This window comes from Alligator sinensis, unplaced genomic scaffold (assembly GCF_000455745.1).
Source record: "Alligator sinensis unplaced genomic scaffold, ASM45574v1 scaffold61_2, whole genome shotgun sequence".
Lineage (NCBI taxonomy): Eukaryota > Metazoa > Chordata > Crocodylia > Alligatoridae > Alligator > Alligator sinensis.
This window is the reverse complement of record NW_005842108.1, coordinates 384877-407187: the sequence shown is the minus strand read 5'-3', so window position 1 is coordinate 407187 and position 22311 is coordinate 384877. Positions and strand designations below refer to the sequence as shown.

The 22311-nt window shown below is 40.1% G+C and overlaps 1 protein-coding gene across 1 annotated transcript in view; it reads left to right on the top strand.

Moving 5' to 3' along the window:
• Positions 1–3327, top strand: part of RND3 (Rho family GTPase 3) — an 18411-nt gene extending 15084 nt beyond the window's left edge. The window contains exon 5 of the mRNA XM_006024535.3: positions 1209–3327. Coding sequence (XP_006024597.1) covers positions 1209–1460 — 252 coding nt within the window. The 3' untranslated portion in view covers positions 1461–3327. The remainder of the gene's footprint in view (positions 1–1208) is intronic.
• The last annotated feature ends 18984 nt before the right edge of the window (positions 3328–22311 follow it).

Sequence of the window (22311 nt, the reverse complement as noted above, 5' to 3'; positions counted from 1 at the left end):
TGTATGCAGGGAGAACTTACCAACAAGCAATACAGTATAACTGTAGGTCTAAATATTCAGAAATGAAATATTTGCCTCAATACAGAGGAGAAAAGAAAATTGCACCTGCACTCTTGACACCAGAACTGTGCCTTTCTAAAACTCGGCCGAAATCATGGAGTAGTATGTATGACAAGAGGACCTAACAAGATTTAACTCTGTGATCAAGTAAACAGAGCAGTCTATTTGTAACTCGGATGTGTCACACAGTTATGTGTTGGCCATGATCGATGTTATTACTTACTGGTACTCTGAATTAAATTTTAATTCTCTTTATTGATGGTGGTTTCACTGCAGTTGAAGGAGAAACTGTCAGAGTATGAGCATGCAGAGCTATACTGCATGTGAAATTGTATCCATTTAAATAAGAAGTTTTTAAAATATTAAATTAATGTCTGTGCTCAATAACTGGGGAGTTGTAACTGTAAAGAAAGCACCAAAAAGTATGGAGTCAGATTTGTCAAAATAACTCCAATGCAGGGTGACCAGTGAACTAGATAAGGATGAATCCATAGTTCATTAATTTAAGTCTAGCCTATGTTGACAGAGAACAAATGTTGATACCATCTGATCGTTAGTTCATGGTTTTATGAAAACAAATAGGTAATGCAGTTCCTCATCCTCAGTTTTAGATGAGAGGCTGGGTATGGACTGATTTCATGCTTAGGACAGACGCATTGATTTGGTAAACAGGAGCTGCCACTGCCTAACAGATGTCTTTTCTGTGGAGAAATAAAGGACACCATTCTTGAGGCTGCTCTTTCACTACCTTTCTTGATGGAGCAAAAGATTCATCAGACTCGAAGAAAAACACATTGATTTTCCCCACCCCCCTCCCTCCAGTCAGGAAACTCATCTATTTTGGCATTTTGTTTATTTGGGTTGTTTAGATATTCATGTGCTTATCATACAACTGTCAAATAATGAGTATTCCCGGGGGCGGGGGGAGAACGTTGAGGTACTTGTATAATTTATCTTGGACCAAAATCCCGTTCTGCATTTGCAAAATTAGTTATTGGCTCCATTCTTCCGCCTTTGCTTTGGAATTTTCAAAGCGTTACATATGCAAAAAAAAAAAAAAAAGCATCAAAGAGTAATTTGTATGGTTTTCTTGGAATGAAAACTTCCTATTGATTGAAATTTCTTCTTTTTTTTTCTTCCTCCTACAGGGTGCAAATATGGCCAAACAGATTGGAGCAGCTACTTATATCGAATGCTCAGCTTTACAGTCAGAAAACAGTGTAAGAGACATTTTTCATGTTGCCACCTTGGCATGTGTAAACAAAACAAATAAAAATATTAAACGGAACAAATCACAGAGAGCAACAAAGCGAATTTCACACATGCCGGGCAGGCCAGAACTATCAACAGTAGCTACAGATTTGCGAAAGGATAAAGCGAAGAGTTGTACAGTGATGTGAAGGATCTAGATTTCCTTAAGAAGGAGGAAGAGACAATGTGTTCAGGAAAGGTGAAGACTCGGTGAAGTACGCAGCCAACTGGCACAAAACATCAGCTTAAGTCAATACTTTAAAGGATACTCTTCACCTTTTGTGTGTGACTGTATTTAGGGATTCAGAAAGTAAACCAAGCAACGAAAACAGATGGATCTAAATGAGATGGTGTCAAAAAATGTTACACGAAAGAAATGCCAAAAGAGGAAGATATTTGAATGTGCTAAAAAAGCGATGTAAGGGAAAGTAGCACCTCGGAGAAGAGAGATGTCTTTGACTGTGCTTTGTTTGTTTTTCTTAAAGCTCTATTCCTGGATACTACTTTGATTTAATTAAAATAATATTTTAATGTTCCTTTTAAAAAAAATGAATTAAAGGTATCATTAATTATATCTTCTTCATTGGGGAGCTAGCCCTGTGACCTTAGAGTTTGGTTTTTTCCAAAGGATATGATCTAATTTCCTACTGGCTCATCATTTAAATGGAAATTGTATCGAGGCCCATGGGTCATCCAGAGGAAAACAGCATATGAGAAAGCTTTGAAATCATGCCTTCCTGAGATGGCTGTATAAGCTAAATTTGAACAAGTGGTTAATGAAGACCTTTGGAGACTTACCAGTATTTTCAGTGCCCTACCACAACAAACATTAAAATGAAATAGAAAAAAGTACCTACCTGTTACAGAACTTTTGAAAATATTTTTTTTCTGTTCATTGTGTGATGGTAACTAAAGTGGTGATGCTCTTAATCTTTTATGTTGACATCCCTCTTCGTAATGTCCCGATGTACTGTATGGATATGTCACTAGGCAAAATTAAATGAAAGGTGATATGAGTTACAACAACAAATAATGATTAATTCAAAACACATTTTTACAGCCTTAGTGCCCAGTGCTGTGAGATCTTAAAAACCCACAATTTCTGTAGTCTTCAGGAGTGGAGGAGCTTGGGGCCTTCTCAGTATCTGGCCCTGCATACATATAAAGGAGAAGTGCTATTCTGTGATGTGATTCTCTGTAATTATACTTAAACAAACATAGAAGTACACAGATGAACCAGAATATCTAGTATATTATACACTCTCACAGGGATGCCTTGGATGACTGTCTTTTTAGTACAGATTTCATTATTCTCCTAATGAGTACTATGAGGAAATGGGGCCTATAGAACTGTGGCGCCTTAAAGGGCCCCCAGTGGAAACTGGATAGTGCATTCATCTTAAAGGACTAATAGGTGCATATCCAGGTGGTGATTGTTAAATGTTGGTCAGTTTTTTTTCAGTTACTGATTACTACTGTTACATGAAATAAATCAGTCTCTAAAATGGCTTGCAGATGTTTAGTGACCAATTATCTTCATGGCTTCTCTTAAAGGATACTGTAAGCTCTGACTGGTTGCTATAGCTTGTTTGAAGACAAGCGTTGTTTCCAATGATAATGCTTCATTTTTGAAGTATTAAAGCGGTGTTCACATTAAGCTGTGGCAGGGTAAAGGACTTAGGAACTGAATACACTCAATGCCATGTGTTACCAGCACTTTGTTTCTTCTCTGCAAGAAGAAAAAACTACCATTCCAACCATTTTTCACAAAAAAACACTTTACCACCATAATATGCTTCTGACTGATGCAGCAGTATGCTTAGGGCAGTATTACAAAATAGCTGGCAAGTGCTTTCTGTATTTAAATATTGTAAAAAGAAAGTAAGTTATAACTGTCATAAAACAGGAATTCCATTACTTTTTTAATGTTGAAGTCACTTTGTATGTTTGGTTAATGTTTCTCCAGTATTTATTAAAATATCTTTTTTTCCTTTGAATAAAAAAAGTCAGTGTAAATGACCTCTGTACAACAGTTCATTACAAGTTGAGTGTACTGTCCCGAAATACTTGGCATGCATGTTAAAGTACATGCATATCTTGGCACTTCTACATAAGTGAGAGGAAACTAGGATTGATTTCCACTAAGTCATTGTGCTTTGGAATTATGACATTCATAACTGAGTCACATTTCCCAGAAATTACGGGTGGGCAGGGGAGAGGAGGAAACTTACTCAAGTTGCAGCCTTGAAATCATTGGATCCATCTGTTTTTAAAGGCGCTTCTGAATACATGCACTGCTGCATGTTGTATGACTGAACTTCGCAGACTTTACAGACTTTTCCCCCTCCCTCCACTGATCTTAGCACTACTAAGGGGTTAATATATTTTACTCTTAGGACACATTCTTCAATAGCTGTGCTGTATTAAATAACATATTTTTCTTCAACATTAGGCAGGCATATCTTTTCTTGTTGTGACAATGTTCATTTTGCCATTGGAAGGTTAAATTTCCAAGTTTCCTTTTACGGTATTTCAGAAATGCTGACTCCAGGCGGGCCCATAAGAGTCTTGTTCATTGACTACAAAGGTCAGATTTCATCCAGAATGTTCCAAGCTCTGCAAGAGCAGCAGTTACCAGTAATATCTCTTAATTCTTGTTCCTTTTATTTTCATTTCCTTTTAATAATATTTTTTATGCTGGACCAGTCTTATAGTTGGAACATCTCTAATAAGAGTGTTGTTCTGAACTGCATATAACAAGAAATAATCCAGTTCTCAGTTATTTCCTCAAATCCTATAAAAACTGAGCCAGGAATTTGTGTAAATTCCTAAGGACACTCTAGGCTCCCAAGCAATAGCTTATGCTTGCTGGTGCTTTAAGTTCTTGATGAGTCTTCCCTACCACCCTTTCCCCCCCGCTCCCACCTTTTTCTTGGCATAATTGATGTAAACTTGATAATGTGTAAAAAGTGGGATTCATTCTGTTTTCCATCATAATAAAATACTGAAGCAGTAATTAATTACCATGTAAAAAGAAAGGCTTCCTATTGGTGAGAGATGTTACTAGACCTTGGTGGTACAATGAGGCCATAGATGGTGGACACTCAGTAGCTTTATTCACGCATTGTGATTGTCCAGACTGAGTACTCTTTAAATCCAAGCTATAAAACATCCCAAAATTAATTCCTGTTTTGAAATAGAACTTATCCATTTTTCAAAAACCTCTGATCTTGAAGCAAAAATATCCAGTGATCGAGATTCCAGTGACCTCCTCTGTCAAAAAAACTTTGAGCTTTATTTCTAGTTGACTTTTAGCTTCAGCTTGCAGCTATGTTATATCTTTGATACATGGAAGAGCGCACTCATGAATTTTGTTTCCCATGTGGGTTCTTATAGATGTGATCAGGTCACCCCCTAAATTTCTCTTTGCTTAACTGACTGAGCTTCTTGAATCTATCACTATAAAAGCATACTTCCCAATTCAATCAATGTCATGGTTCCTCTCTTAATCCTCTCCAATTTATCAGCATCCTTCTTGACAACTGGAGTCAAACTGGACCCAAGATTCCAAGAAAAATCGAATTCATGCCTAATACAAGGTAATACAACTTCTCTGCTTCTATTCAGAAGCCCTAGCTTGTATATCAAAGGATTACATTGGCCTTTTTGGTCAGTACCAGTATGTCATTGGAAGCCTACATTTAGCTGATTCCTACCTCAAGTCCTTTTCAGAATCACAGAGTTCCTCTCCACCCTGTAACTATACTTGTATACTTTATCTCATAGTATGTCTTTGATAATGAAAAAACATACTGCTTGCTTCCACCTGGCTTACCAAGTGATACTGACTACTTGGTATCAGTGACTTGCGACCTAATCCAATTCCCATGTCTTATGAAGATTTTATCAGTAATGGAATCAGTATCATGAAAAAAATGTTAAATAGCTCAAAATCAAGACATTGTTCCAGTGAAACTTCAGCAGACATGCATGTGGTTGATGACAGTTCCCCATATACAAATACATTTTAAGGCCAATCAAAATAATTGACTGGTTACTAATCCATTTAATGTGGGGCACATGATTTTGTTTCATTTTAGTTTCTTCATCAAAATGTCATGCACCCAGTCAAATGCTGTACAGAGGGCTAAGTATGTTACACTGGCACTATTATTCTTATTTACCAAGCTTGTAATCTCCTGTAAAAAAAGATATCAAGTTAGCTTGACAAGATCTATTTACCATAAACCCATTTGATTGGCATTAATTATATTACCCTCTTTTAATTCTTTATTAATCCAGTCCCATCTTAACTGTTCAATTATTTTTCTCAGTATCGATGTTAGGCTAAAAGGCCTATAATTACCTATGTCACCCTGTTTACCCTTTTCAAAACCTGTCATGTTAACTTTCTTTTAGTCCATGGGAATTTCCCCAGCATTTCAATACTTACTGAAAATCACAATTAACAATACAGAGAGCTCTCTAGCCAGTTTTTTCTAAACCCCTTGATATAAGTTGTGATTGGAAAGCATTTCTTTATCATATGATATGAATATATCATGTGTCTTTGATATACATACAGAACAAAAATATTTATTGACTAATTCTGCCTTTTCTCCATCATTTGACAATGCTGCCATTTCCATCCAGTACCACTGTTAGATTTTCTTTAGTTTCTAAGATATTTGAAAGCCTCCTTATTGTACTTTACAGGCCATAGATTTTGTGTGTGTTCTTTTGCTTCCCTTGTTAATTTTCTTTCATTTCTGTAATGAATATACAATAAAAGCTATTGGTTTCTCTCTCTTTTTTTAAGTATAATTTCACACGTAAAAAAAGAATCGTAATCAATATTGGACCTACAATTCCAAAAAAACAATTTTGGGAACAGGAGCTTAACCATGTGCTTTGTAAAGACACTATTTTATAAAAATCCGTGTAACTTGCATAATTCACTCTACATTTTAAACCAAGGAAAATGATTGAAAGAAGAGTTGCTTTCTTCAAATGGAATCTCTGTGGCTAGTGGTATGTATAAAAGTAGAATCCACATCACTAAAGAAGCAAATTTTTGTTTGCTTTTTGAGGAACTGTTGTTTGTAAAATGATCTATCTCCTTAAATCTACGGTTAAGCTTCTAGTGAAAGAGGTGGTAAATCATATGTTCTTTTATTTGTAATTTGTGGTAAGTGTCCTTTGGTAAGAAAAACATTCTAAGTACTCTTTTGGTTTCTGGAAAATAAATGTGGTACGTTTCTATTTGTTAGTCCACGTCCAGAAAGACGTGGTGTCTGCCTTTTGATTCTTATGTTGCACAACTAGGTTAGGTAATCATTTATAGTAACTGAAACATTTTACTGGATATGTACACTGCTAAAAAATGTCAAAAGGTTTAAAAAGAGAACAGTGCAACAAAAATCCCCACACTATGTTATGATGCTGAATTAGAATTGACCTGAGGTCAGTTTAATAACAAAATAACCAGCTTGTATGTGTGCTGTTCAGCCCATATGTATCTATATACTAAAATACCTAGAAAATCTGGAGGAAAGGACAGGAATCTGCTTTCCAGATGAATCAGTTACCAGTCATCACAATAGCAGGCACCAGGCAGAATACAAAGGAAGGCATAGAACCAGAGAAAAATAAGTCTGGAAGGGATGTAAGGAAGTCATCTACTCCAACTCTACTCAGGGCAGGATCATCCCTATCTAAACCACTCTAGACGAGTGCTTATTTCACCTGTTAAAATTTTCAGGAACAATCCAAAATATTGTTCAAACAATACAACCCCCCCTCCCCCTCAGGTTTCTTAATCTTTCTGGGTAATTCAACTCAATAAAAATAAATTTAAAAATTATGCCAATTGCTTCTGTTACACAATGATGTGCACAAATACATAAGCGAAAATACCTCTTCTAGTGGAATTTTTAGCTTAAGACACTAACAACCAATAAACTGCCTGGTTCAAATATAGTCCGGATCAGTGATATTAAATCATAATGGTGCAATTCCTTTTCCTGTCTCTAGTTTCTACCCAATTCCCAGCACAGAAAGAAAGCACACCTGTTGCAATAGAAGTTCTTGCTTGCAGTCTCATGCTGAAGATGAATGAAAGTGGAAATAGTTTATCACCCCTAAAGAATAAGTGAGGATCTGCAGGAGTGATACAGGAAAAATTGCTCTAGGGACATAAATTATGCATAACCAGTATAAGCGGTCGGAAACCAGTTCAAATCTGTAACACAACAGAAGTTCAGTGCACATAAGCCACTTTCAAAAAGGCCAAAACTGATTTTAGATAATCCTGGATGGATGTAGTATCAGACAACTGATTTAAGTTAAATTGGTTTTCTGAGCATCTGTCCCAGATCCCCTCTAGATTCAAATTAACTCACAGCCCCTTAGCATCCCAGGATGCACCTTCCTGGAACCCCCCACCCTCAACAGGGTTAGCAGGCTAGCCTTAGCCCAAACTGTCTGCTCCAGCTGAGCAGTGAGGTGTGCTTGAACTCATTGTTCTTGTGGGCTTGAGGAAGAAAGGGTTTGGGGCTCTATGGTTGTGCTTGGACGTAAAGGTACAGAAAAAGCCTGGTCAAAAACATCATAGCAATAGAGGTCTCTAGAAGTCATCAGATCATCCTTCTGCTGTGATGCAGATTTAGCAGATGAGATTTACCTAGACTATTCCTGAGAAATGTCAGTCTGACCTGGTTCTGAACAGCTCTGGTTTGTTGGGGAGTCAACAACTCTTCTTCTCCCCTCCCCCCAAGTTGCAGACTAAACTAAATCTTCATTGTTGTAAATGTGACTACTACTTATCCCTCCATTAATGAACATGGAAAACAATTGATCCCCATTCCATCTATATATATATGACTTTCAAGACTGTTGAACACCTCCTCAGTCTTCTTTTCCCTAGGCTAAACAAACCCAGTTCCTTCAATCTTCCCTCCTAGGTCACATTTTCTAAACTTTATGTATTTTTGCTGCTGTCCTCTGGACTTTTAGCAGTTTGTTTAGATCAGTGGTTAGTGACCTTTCCAGGCAGCAGGCCAGAGTGACCTAGCTTGGGTCTCAGGTAGATGGGCACAGCGGAAGCGTCTGCCACGTTACAGGGGAAAATGTGCATTGCCAAATGCCACTGAAACCTTGCATATGTAGGCCAGAACCAATGGCTCCACCGGCAATGGGCTGCCAGCCCCTGGTCTATAGTGCAGTGCCCAAAACTGGATGTAGTCCTCTGGAGCTGAGCAGGGCAGAATGATTCCTTCAAAGGCCTTACATATGGCAATCCTGTTAATGCATCCCAGAATGACATTTGCCTTTTTTTGAAATAGCATCATATCATTTATTCATAATTAGCTTGCAATTCACTCTAACCATCAGCATGGAGTACAGTAGTGATGCCTAGCAAGCTATACCCCTTTTGGTATTCATTTTCCTCAAATGTAATACTTGGTACTCGAATGTAATACTTGGTGCTCGCTTTTTGGAATTCCATCTTAGTTATTTCAGCTCCCATGTACAAAAAGAGAGGACTTCTAAGCCCACATTTTGCCTCAGGACAATGTCTGAGCTAGAAGAAAGCTCCATGGCCTCCTTAGGATTAAAGTAGAACTGGGTTTAGGGCCCTTGCTACAGGCTTTATAGTAATTGCCCTTTCAGGACTGGGGAAGGGCTTTTCTCTTACTGCAAGACTGGCCTGACCAGGGTAGGTTTTTCCCCTTGTTCTCAGCAGCCTGAGCACCAGTGGATAAATAGGGTTATAAAATTCATTTCACCATGACTTGGCAGATGCCAGGACAGGTAGAGGAGTTGCTTTCCTAATATACTGAAATTGGAAGAAGATTAGGAGAAGGAATCTTTCAGGAAAAGGTAAAGAAAGGCCCAGGGCTCTGTCTGGCACAGCAAGGAGACAATGCACTCCTTCCCATTCCCTTCATTTTTGAGCAAAGTGAGGCAAGATGCAATAGTGTCTGGGCTATAATGCAGGGAACAGGCTAGCTAGAGTACAGTTCTGTCACCAGCTATCCACCAAGTAGAATGGAAAGGAGGGAGGTTGACATATCAGTTCAAATGCAAAGGAAGGGTTATTTTGGACGTTATTTTCACATAGTTACCAGACATGTTACTTAATAAATCTATATTCCCGGTGTTTTGCCTTTCTTCCAGGGCAACAGGTGCCTGTTTAAATGATCATATTTCAAGTGACATTTTCAGACCAATATTTATACTTTGTTCTGCCAGCATGAATTTAGAGTGACTCTATGGCACTTATGCCCATGTCAATCTGGACTAAGCACCTCCGCAGTGCCCAATATTAGATCAAATTATTAATAATATAGTGTATGTCAAAATATGCCTTTCATTTCTCATACAATGCATTAGAGAGCTTCAGATACCACTTGTCTTCTATGCACATTGAGCATTACCTTGTCATTAATAGTGCATGGTTGACTGGAGAAATGAAAGAAGCCATCAAATGCTTTTTTGACACCTTCAAAGGAGGAAATGATGTATGTGACAGCTCTATTTCTTGCCATATGGTTTAATTGTCATAGAATGTATTTGGAGGGTTTCACTCTTATTTGCTGTGCAACATGCATAACAACAGTTTTCAGTATGTCTACCTAACAAGCTTAGGTTACAATTTCCAAGGGGCCATGGGCACAGGCAGTATAAACTGCCTCAAAAGCTGCATCTGAATTCTCAGAGAGCAACAATGGCTAACTCATGCTTTGTGAGGATTTTTTTCCCCCACCACGTGTACTTGGCTGAAAGGTGAGAAGGTTGGAAAAGAAAAAATACTTTTTTTTTCTTTTCTCTGGCCTTGTTACTGTGTGTCATGCTGGACCTTAGGTCTGGGAAGAGGGAGGGATGACCTTAAGGTTAGGAGGAGTAGCCAAGGTCTGAAGGGAGTGTGCTGGGTCAGAGCGTAGGGAAGCCAGGAAGTCCGAAGCCAGGAGATCCCTCTGGGGAACTGAGTCAGAGATCCAGAGGGTCAGGCAGACCGTGGGGTCAGGAGGTTAGCTAAGTCATGTATCCAGGAAATCAAACCAGAATTGGGTCAGGTGTCCAAAGAATCAGGCCAAACTCAGGGTCCGTGGTCAAGCTGGTTCTGCTATCCGGAGAGTCTCTCAGGAAGCCAGAAGCAGCACAAGCAAAGCGTGCAGCAGCCTGGATATAGGACTGAACATTGTTGTCCAGACACTTCTTCTCCTGGGTCAGGGGTTTATATTAAAAGGGACGACAGGTCAGCTGACGTAGGCTGGCCACTTTGGTGGCAGGGAGTGGGTATGTGGCTAAGCCCAAGCTAGAGGATCCTGTTCACCTCTGTCTGCCCCAGTGCTAGGCGGGTGCTAGACCAGGATGAGCAGCTGTGCCAAGCAAGCTAGGTTCAAAGGCCACAGCCTAACACTACAATAGGTCTGATGACCAGCCAGCTGCTTCAACTACAACAGATTGTCATTACCTGCTTGCTTACCTGTGTCTGCACAGGGAACACATTATGCTCATGCTACGTATACTTCACAAATCTCATCCAGAAAAAACAATTGTTCCAGCATCTCCCCTCCACCAGGCTAATTCATAGGACCTAGGACCAAAGGGTAACATTTTCTTAGCACCTGAGTTCATGGCCAGGTTACTTTTGGAGATGGTAATTTTTTGGAAATGCTTCATATACAGCAGGGTTGGAATAGACATCCACAGGCCATCTAGTCCAACTCCCTGCCTGAAGCAGGATCATCTCCATGTAAACCATCCCAGACAAATCCGTTGTTTAACTTCTTAGCAAAACTACACAGTCAACCCTGATACAATACAAGATATAACACCTTAACCTGCCACAGGTAAAGCAGGGACACAACAGCAGCCAATGTCCTGCTGCTGCAAAGGTTGTTAACATACGCTTAAGATATCCCAGGTAGAAGTCCATGCCTCCTGCTACAGAGAAAGGCAAAACCCACAAGTCCATACCGACCCAACCATGTGGTCAAAGGAGCACATCACAATCAAAATCCTTAGACTTAACTGCAGTTAACACCCAATGTCTCTGAGGAAGGCTTAAGAAAAACCCTGCCACATATAGTGGGGCTGGGAGAAAAGGGGGAGGGGGAATTCCCTCCCAACCCCACAAAGCAATCAGCAAAGTCCATAAGCATGGGAAATACTTATAGAAGAACATAGGCATCACTTACATTAGCAAGAATATTCTGTAAGTTGTTCACATAATTGATAATAGGAAGATATCAATGTGTGACTCTGCTTCCAGTAGGTTCCCCAAAGGATTGGTTTTGGTCCATAGCTATTAAACATTTTTGTCAATGATTTCCATGTGAAATATTATAGTATGCTAATATATATTCTATATAATGATAGAAAAGCCTTTGCTGCTAAGATATATATCAAACAAAAATTGATAGGGCAATTTATAATGGGGGAACAGGTTACTGTTACAAACTGATGGATCACTTAATTAAATGGTTACAGAATGTTTCTTCATACAACTAAATACAATGTAAAACATCTGAAAGCTAGAAATGTGGCTTATACTGACAAAGTAGGAGACTCTCAGGGAAACAATAGTTTGAGGAAGAACTTAGAAGCCATCATGGGTACATTTCTCAGCATGTTTGTGGTGTTGTGGTAGTTTCTCAAATGAATCAAATGGCAACATGACAGCATTGCTAAGGCTGCTGCAAGGACCATGTGTCCAGTTTTGGGGTTCACACTCAAGAAGGACGTAGAGATACTAGAGAGAGTTCAGAGGTACAACAAAAAGGAACAAAAAGGTTTCAGGAATTGGAAAGCAAGTCCTGCCATGTAAGACTTAATGAGCATATCTACACGTGCAATTAGGGTGGAGCAATAAACTCCAGCCCACATTACACCAGAAGCTATTGCTTCCTGGCACCATGTTTGAATGGGAACCTGGGACCACCACACATTGAGCCAGGAACAGTGCAGCCTCGGCTGGCAGGTGCCCGGGGGGCCAGCCTGCCAGCCCAGGGCTGCTCTGACCTGGTTCAACATACTGCAGAGGGGCTGGCTAAGGCACAAGGATGCCAGCAGGCAGGCCCTGCATTGAAGCACCCTTGTCTCCTAGGCAGTTGTGGCAGGATCTACACATGTGCTGCTGTGAAGTAAAAAACTCCACAGTAGATTAGTATTTGTATTTACAGGTGCTAACCTATTGTGGGGGTAATTAGTTTTCTCCTTCCTAATAGCACTGCTTATGTAGATACTGAGACATTTACTGTGAAGCTAAATAGGCAACTGCAGTAGACATGCCCAATAGAGCCCAACCTATTCAGTTTATCAAAGAGAAGATTGAGAGGTGACTGTGAAAAGATACTTACACACGGGGAAAACATTTAATACTTGGGAACTTTTTCCCTCACTGACAGGGGCATAACAAAAACCAGCGTGTGAAGTTACAGAAATTCAACTTTGAAATCAGATGCAATTTCCTAGCAATTGTAGCAAAACCCCCAGTTTTTCTTTTATGTAGCAAAACTTCCAGTTTTCCTTTTTTTATTATTTATTTTAAAATGTATTCCCTCCCCTCCCCCAACCATTTCTGACCTTTTCTCTCCCTCTCTATTCCCTATAGATAAGTATAAGTGAGCTCAGACTTAGGATAAGCTTTAAACATTTTTATTTTAGTAGCAAGTTTTTGGTTTTGGATATTCATTGTTTTATATTGTATTAATAATATTGTATTATTATTAGGTTTGTATTAATTCTTACTGTTGTATATTGTACAACATATAGATGGCTATACCCTGTACAGGAGGGATCAAGTGGACAAAAGGGGCGGGGGTGTAGCTCTCTATGTCAAGGAAAGCTACGCGTCCCTGCAAGCTGTCATTGACACCTAAGGTGGGCGACTGGAGACCCTCTGGGTTAAAATCCATGGGGAACACGCACAGGGGACACAACGGTGGGACTCTACTACAGACCTCCTACCCAGGATCAAGAGCTTGACCAGGAGCTCACCAGGGAACTGGCTGAGGCCACATGCTTCCGGTGTATGGTTGTCATGGGAGACTAACTACCCAGACATCTTGTGGGAAGAGCGCTCGGCCAAATCCGAGTAGTCGCAAAGCTTTCTCTCATGCATGGACGAGCTCTATCTGATGCACGAAGTCTATGGGCCAATGAGAGGTAAAGCGCTGCTCGACCTGGTTCTGGCAATGGGGGATGACCTAATCAGCTACCTAACAATTGAAGGGAAGCTGATCACCTTAACCATCCACCGTAAAGCTGGCAAGTCAGTCAGCAATACAGAAGTCCTCAACTTCAGGAAAGCTGAATTTGACAAGCTAAGGAGGCTTGTCAGTGAGGCCCTAAAGGGCCACAACCCAAAGGGGAGGGGAGTTCAGGACAAGTGGTTGCTCCTCAAAGGAGCGATCCTGGATGCACAAGCAACATCTATTCTGTCTCAGAGGAAAGGCAGCAAAAGGGCACAGCAGCCTCCTTGGCCTTGCAGGGAACTAGCAGACCTCCTGCATCTAAAAAGACAGACCTACAAAGGATGGAGGACCGGATCCACCTCCAAGGAGGAATACTCTGCTCTGGTCTGGACCTGCAGGGAGTGAACCAGGAAAGCCAAGGCTGCAACCAAACTCCAACTAGCTACAATTATCAAGGACAACAAAAAGTCCTTTTTTAGATATGTGGGGAGCCGGAGGAAAAGCAAGGGCAACATTGGACCCCTGCTAAACGAGATGGGACAACTGAGAGCCGATGAAAAGACTCAGATAAACATAACAATGAGAGGAGATAGTGAATAAGCAGGTTGTCAGCTGCTAGGGGGAGAGAGTTCTGAGTGGGAGACTGGCAGAGGAGTTTTTGGGGCCTCAGGACTTGGAAGATTGGAAAGGGAACAGCAGTATAGATCAAATGAGGCTGTGCAAGCTGGATTAGAGTCAGGGACTGCTTAACCCCTTTGGAGGGTCAGGGAGAAGCTTTAGCTCACCTCAATAAATACCTTTACAATTTTGCTTCTTGAAAATAGGCTGTGCTAGGTCTCTGCAGGGGGAGGTAAAGTCCATTTCTCGGGAGCAGAACTGGATGCTAGCTCCTTGAGTCAGGGCCATAGAGAACCAGGGAGAATGAAAGAACAAAAGGCCTGGGTCTCGAAGTGGGAAGGAGCCTGGGCTCCCCTCCTGCTCTAGAAGCCATGGTTGGGCTGGCTGTTGGGGCTCTCACAGAGATCAGACAAGGCTGTAGTGATTCCGTGCTAGCATCCCGGCTGGAGGGCAGGTGTGCATTTTTTCCTTCCCTCTACCTTTTGAAGCATTAGAGAGTGGCCAGAGTTGGAGATGGCTGCTGAGCAGAGTGGTTCAAACTCCATGATTGTACAAAGAATCAGCCTGTAAATCAGGTGTTCCAGCAGTGCATTTAAGAATTGGCTAATGCTTCTTGCTCTCATATTCAGGGTTCAAGCTACTCACAAGATGTGAGGTTGGAAAGAGATTGGCAGGAATCTTTGGGGTTTCTTGCAGTCCTTTGCAATATGGGATGTGGCATCAGTGGGATATAACAGCATGAGATGCCTGCTAAGATCAGCTAGGTATCTCTTTGTCCTGCCATCACAAGAACCACAGGTATTGGTGATTTCTTAGTCTCTCCCGCTCCCTGATTCCATCCACATTCTAGTTTTCTAGGACTAAAATATTTTGCCTAAATAATGTTTGGGGCCTGACATAGATTATTTGGATGAACTATAATGATCTATGATGTACAGCAGGTCAAACTAGATGAGCAAAATAGTCTACTCCAGTTTATATTTCTACTAACCTATGACTTGATGTTTGCTACACTACACTGCTGCATGGACCTCCTATAAGTAAAACAAACAGAAAGGCACCCATTAGCAAATGGCACTCCCCTTCTCCAGTCATATGGACCATGGGCAGAAAGTTCAGGAGAAAACTTCTCACTCCAATAGAAATGATTTTAGGCAATGTTGCCAGGCTGTCTTCTGTTACTTTCCAATATATCACATCTCATTAAGCAGATCTACTATTGCTTCTTCTACAAGCAGGAAATTCCAAGGGCATAAACGCACTTACAGCTCTCTCCCCTGCAGAGACTTCCCAATCCCTCTTGTCCTGCCAGATCCATCATTTTAAAATAAAAGCACTAAGCTTTCTGGAGTAGAGATCTTCTTTCATAACCCAGGGGAGTCTGACCCTAGGTTTACTTAACTTTAAGTAATTGTAAAATAACAGTATGAGTTGTAACAAAAAAGAGGGCTTTATTGTTTGCTCTTTGGTATTTTCAGCATATAAGCAATTAAATGAGAATTATGTTAATGTGCGCAGTCTATATAGTATTAGTTTTTATAGAACATCAAGAAAGTATTTAAAAAATATCACTATGCATAATATCCTCATTGATAGTACAGCAGGGGCTCAATCTTTTTGTAGAAGAGAGCCAATAAGCAACAACAATAATGGCTTATTATAATATAATTAAAGTGCTGGCTGTATTCATGATGTCCAGGATCCAATTGTGATAGTGACAGTGAGGATAGTTACTGTGCATATAACCTATATCACTAACACAGAAGCATGAGAAATGACACCTTTGTGACCTATTTATGAATATGTTACCCACACAACTGAAGGTTAGCTTCTACCTAAGTGCTTTTCATCAGTTTCTTCAGGATGCAATCTCAACATACAGTTTTGTACAGATACCAGGAAAGAGAATGATTGGTTAAAAAAAGATGGAGTGAATGCTTGTTTCAAGTTTAAAATCTGCAGGCAATATCCTCAGTTGGTATTAAATTGATGCAGCCAATGGAATTAAATTCATTTATGCCAGCTGAGGATCTGGCTGTATAGTTTTGTCTTTATGTACAATGCATAAAGTGTATTGTATTTATCGACCTGGAAATCACCTTCATCTGTGAGTAATAGCTTGGACTAGTTCAGCCAGCATCACACATTCTAAATGCATCAGGAGAATCTGCAACTATTGCTGCCCTTGCTGAAATCCATTTTACCACCAAAGAGAAATTACTCTTTCAATCTTTCCTACTGTTCCTGCTGCAACATAGAATTGGTTTATGGGTCTTTCATATGGCAGGCGGGATAAAAAAAAAAAGAAGACTGGAATATATGCAGCTGCAGGTGTAGTAGGTCACTATTTATAGTACGAACACGGAAATGGCTTTGTAGCAATGGTTACTGCCAAGCAGAGAGAGAAAGCGAGCCTCTTTCAATATATCCTCCTTAGCCGTAGGTGAATTCAAAGGCAGTAAAAGATGTGAAATTAGCCACAAATACTGTTTAGTAAAAATATAGCGAGGATGATGGTAATGCTGAAAGAAATTCTGCTTTTTCATAAAGCGCCATCAAAAGTGTTGAAGAAAATGTTAACCCTGACTGACAAGACTATTTTTTCAAACCCAAGTTATACACTGTGCCAATGAATCATATCACTAAAATCTAGTATGGTTATTATTTACTTCTATTTCAGACTTCCCTAAAAAAGTTTCTGAAGCTTTTAGTGCAAGAAAAGTTATATGTTTCCCATTTACTGGATTACAGTGCTCTATTTTGCCAGTGAGTTTCTTTTCCTGTTAGGCTTGTGTACATCTCCTTTGCATGCTGAGCTGAATACAGCTCTGGTGCCTATAGAAGAAGCTATGATTTTGCACACCAGGCTATGTGGTAGAAGTTAATGTTCAATAATTACTTATGGCTTATGCAGAAATCAAGACAAAAACATTATTTGATGCAAGCAAAACAAACAGAATAAAACCCTCCTTTCTTCACATCAGTGCAGCATTTGGGTTGTGCAAAAGTCAGGAGGTGTCAAAAATATGCATAAGATGTTAACCTTACTGTTGACATCACTATGCAGTCTTTGATGACATAAGAACATAAGAAGTGCCATACTGGGTCAGACCAATGATCCATCTAACCCAATATTTTATCTATGACAGTGGAAGGAGTGGCTGCTTTAGAGGGAGAGCATTGAACTGCGTGTATCTAGAGTGCAAGTATCAAACTCATCTGGCCATATGAGCTGGCTGAATGGTACGGGGATGGTCCACAGAAGAAACTGAGCCGACAGACTAGTGTGGGCTCTGAACTCATCATGCACCCTGGACCAGCCCCACGTAGAACATGCAGCATGCAACAAACTGGCTCCGTGTTGGCATGCAGGTGGTGCATACTGCAGGTGTCACATGGGACTGGTCAGAAACTCACAGGCAGTATTGTGGGCTGGACGATTGGGTTCTGTGGGCCCTATCCAGCCCCCAGGCTGTATCTTATAAACCCTTGTTCCAGTGATCTAACCCCTGCCCATTACTCTTCCTGGCATCCACTATCCAACACGTGTTTCCCCTAGTGAGGCCAGAGGAGACATCTCCAACTGTTCTGTTCATTAGCTAATAATGGAGCTAATGTCCATGAATTTCTCTAGTCCCTTTTTGAACTTGGCTATGCTATCTGTCTCTTCACCTTCCTGCGGTAATGAGTTCTACATGTTAACTATACAACTGAATAAAAAAGTACTGTCTTTTGTTAGTTTTAAATCTGTCTCCTGCTAATCTCAATGGGTGTTTCAGAGTTCTGGGACTTGGTGAACTACAGTCACATATTATTCCTATTATTCCTTAAGTTGGTGATTCTCAGCCAGATGCTGCAGTGCTGTGACAGCCTTTGAAGGGTGTCACTGGGAAACAGAAGATAAGTAAGATAAATGGATGTTCTAGTGAAGAGGTAAGTGCAGCCTCTTCTCTTCCAGCACCTGGTCCTCCCCACCATCCCTCCCACCATTAACTGAAGTGCAGGCTCTTCCCTGCTGGCTGCTCCTCCTCCTCCTCTGCCCCTCTTCAAGCAGGAAAGCCAATGGTTCTCAACCTTTTCAGATTCAAGGCGCCTCTTGTTAGATTCAAGGCACCACCTTGTTAGACTAGAGGCATCCCTCAGAAAATGCCAGTTGTTAGTTTCCATTTGTTTTTGACCACAAAAAAATAATAGATCAATTCTTCTGTTTCAGGGCTCAGAAAGAGCACAACAGGCCAGAATGTTTTTAACATTATGAATTCCTATGTGAAATCTCTGGGTTTATCTTGTAAATCATGTTTGCACACCTAACAGTGCTAACATTGTGTGGCATCCCACAGCATCCTTGAGAGAATCTCAGTATATCCCAGGGTGTCACAGCATCTTGCTTGAGAATCTATAATAAAAAAATTGACTTTGAAATGATGTGCTGCTCAATTCACAAGTTTTGCAGGGATACCTCAAGTCTAAAAAGGTTAAGAACCACTGCCTTAAATAACACATGCACACTGATAAATAACACCTCTGCACTGATAATAAAATCAGGTCAATAACTGTGAACTTTGTTGCATAAAGTCCCCTTTTTCTCTCAGACCTGATGAAGAATGCATTATATTCGAAAGCTTGTCTAAGTCTATCCCAACCACACAGTAGATTCAATAAAACATATCACACACAACAATCCTTGCTTCTTGCATAAAGCTATGAATCTAAATCCATATAGGCTAGGGAATGAAATTACACATAAACCAGTTTAAGTGGTTGGAAACTGGTTTAAATCTGTAACAACAGAAGTTCAGTGCACATAAACCACTAAAAATGGCAAAAAATGATTTAAGATAAATCTAGATGGATGTAGTATCAGACTTAACTAATTTAGGTTAAATTTGTTTTCTGAGCTTCTGCCCCAAATCCCCTCCAGATTCAAGTTAATTCACAGTCCCCTAGCATCCCAGGGTGCTTTGCACATGCCCTGCAAATCCCCCCTTGCAGGGTGGGTGAGCTAGCCTTGACCCACACTGTCTGCTTCAGCAGAAAGGGAGGTGTGCTCTAGCACCCTCCGGCTTCTGGCCTGAGCTACTGCAGTCATGTGGCTGAATTTCCAGAATCAAAAGTGAATGTCTGTTCACTTGCTTATCAGTTCAATCTATGCAGTTTAAACTAACATACAAAGATTGAATCAATTCAGCCTCAGGCGTTTTGATTGTCTGTACTTAGCCATATAGGCATCCAGTTCTATAGTATAATTTTAATGTCACATCAAAACATACACATGCCTGGAAGTAACAACACACCATGCACCTCTTGGCTTAATTCTCAGCAGCCTAATTAGCCTTCCTTGTTGCCATGTGAACTCATCTTCTAGCCTGAGCTGTCATGTATGTAAAGCATGTTTAAAGGTGTCAATGTTGGGCATGGTCAGTTTGTGGTCTAAATATGGCCTAAGAGGTGCTGAGTGTTTATAACTTACATTTGAGGCCAGCCATTTAAATAATTACATTTTTTACAGCTATAAAAGTAGCATATGGAATATGCGTGTTGCAATTCTTTTGTCTACCTAAGGTACTCATTTTTATACTTAGGCACTTAAACAATTGGTCATAAATGGAATTCAAGGATTCTCATTATATCTGAAAATTGTGCTTTTGATTTTAGGCCACTAAATGTAAATGTTGGCCAATGTTCAGTATCACATTGATATAGTGTAGGTTTAGCATCTCAGCAGTAGACAGACAACTGTCAGTTACCAAGATCAGCTGTTGATGTCTAATTTTGATTTTTCTCTCTGTGATTTCCAGGAATGCATATTGATTTTCCTCATTTTGTCCTGGGAAATGCCAATTTGCTGTCAGTCTCCTGGGATTACATCCATCCATCCAAAGCAGAGGAGGGTACATAATCCACATTAAATTGAGTAATTCTTGTACTTATTTCTGAATAAGTGTATCAAAAGAAATCTTGTTTAGCTTTATTTTTTAATGTGCATGGTATTTTGAAAGAGAGAGATTCTATTTCTTTTAGAAATTCTATCCTAAAATACTTCTAGGCAAATATCAAAGCAAAAACAAACATTGACTAGCTCTTTTCCAAGATTATGTTATTTTCTTGCTCTTGTTCTTAAACCTCCATTACTTCCTGTCAATTCATGTTGGAATCTGTTGGCTAAATCCCAGATCCTTTGACAGGCTTTCATCTATATAAGTACAATTGCTTCCTGTACTGGTAACCTTTGGAATTCAAAACTTGCTCTTTCACTTTAAAAATGAAATGATAGCTTATAATCCTAAATCTCTCAAGTCTTCTTTTCCTGTTTTTTTCCTTGCCCTCTGAGATACATGCCTGCATACCAGGGGATGGATATGGAATTCTTTAACACTGCCTCTTTTGCAAGATATTTTACAGAGGACACTGTACTCATAGGCACACTGATTGCTTTTCTTTTTCCAGAATCTCCAAGATCAGCAAAACTTTGTTCCTCTATCCCTTCCTCAATTTCTTTCCTCTGTTCTTTATGCATCAGATTCCCTTTTAGTTAGCTGTTATTAAGCAAAATTGATTTTGTTACCTAGAATGATCAGCAAGAGATTATTCATAATCATAAAATAATTCTCCCACTGCCTTTTCTGTTTTTTTAAACGTTTATGGATAGGCTGTAAATACTGATAAGATCAGTTTAGGTCATTCTAGTAGGTACTTGAGCCTGAAAAGAAAATCATGAATTCTTGAGCACACTGAAAAAGGTGGAATCCTTCTTTGGAGCCAAACTTTCAAGATTCGGTACATAGATCTACTCAGAAGCATTATAGAGCTCAGTTTTCTCTAAATTATTATGGTTCATACTTTGGAAAGCTTGAGTATTGTTTCCTGATTTGTAGGATAGGTTGATACAGAAAAAAATGGCTACTGATTTTTGGCTGTCCAATCTGACACATTAAGGGCCTGATTTTCAGAAATGATGATAATTCACAACTGGAGTCAATGTGAATCACACTACTTTTATGAAGACCCTAAGGCCACATCCAGATATGCAGGGATGTGTGCTTGCCGCAAAAAAGAGTAGTGGCAAAAAATTGTGGCACTACTTTTTTCTGCAGCGCATGCCCCTGTACTTCTGCTTTGTTGAGGGACAAATTGTTCCACTTCAGGCAAACTGCCCTTGCCCAGCTCCTCCTGGCTCCCAGCATGCTGGTGTAGCCAGGACACAACTGAAGGAGAAGAGGTGCTCTGGGCAGCAGCCAGAGCATCACCTTGGAGGATCAAGACTCCATGTCTATCAGCGTATGCTCCTGTCACAGGTGCTATGCCACATTTTTTTTTCTTTGGACTTTGTTTTTGCTACTGGGATTTTCCGGAAGCAAATTTTGGCCCCACGCTGCAAATTTGCAGCCCAGGACACATTCTAACATTCCCTCCTTGTGGTTTGCAGTGCATGCTCCTGTTCATCTGGGTGTGGCCTAAGAGGTCAAAAGAGGTGTATTTTAAAATTAAAGTGAAAGTTACATACTGCACTCCATCTGGTTATCCAGTGTTTGTTTTGTCTTTTTTCTGGATTGTCTCTTTTAGAGTAAAAATTCTATATGGCAGAAGCCTGTCTTCCCCTGTGCTCTGTACAGCATACTGTGAGGCCTATGTTAAATTTTTCTACCAAGATTGGCTTAGGCTAGAAAGACGAGTATTTATGAATATATAAATTGTTCCTACAAACAGCATTTGCTTACTACACAAAATATATATTGTTTTTTTGTTGGAAAAAAGCCCCCAAACCTAAAATATTTTGGTTGCAATCCAAAAAATGTCTGTTTGGAAACCTTGCCACAATGCCTCATCTAGCAGTGAGCAGTTCATGGTCCAGGGAGCAATGTTTGTGAAATCTTTTACTGGATCAATTTACAGTTGGGAGAAATGTTAGACAAGCTGCGGGGCACAAAATACCCTTCCTCAGGTCAGAGGGAAGCTTGTTTAATATATGCCTCTACAATGAGTTGATCCAAGTCTTGCTTCTCACAGTGCTTAACGGGAGCTATAGTTCAGTTGCCTCATGACCCCATGTTACTTTTTGAGCTGGGCTCTCATGACACATAAGAGCCCCCTGGCTCCCATGATGCACCTCTTCAAATGAAGAGGAAAACTATGTATCACAATATAGCCTGAACAGGGAGTCCATTTTGGGGAACTACAT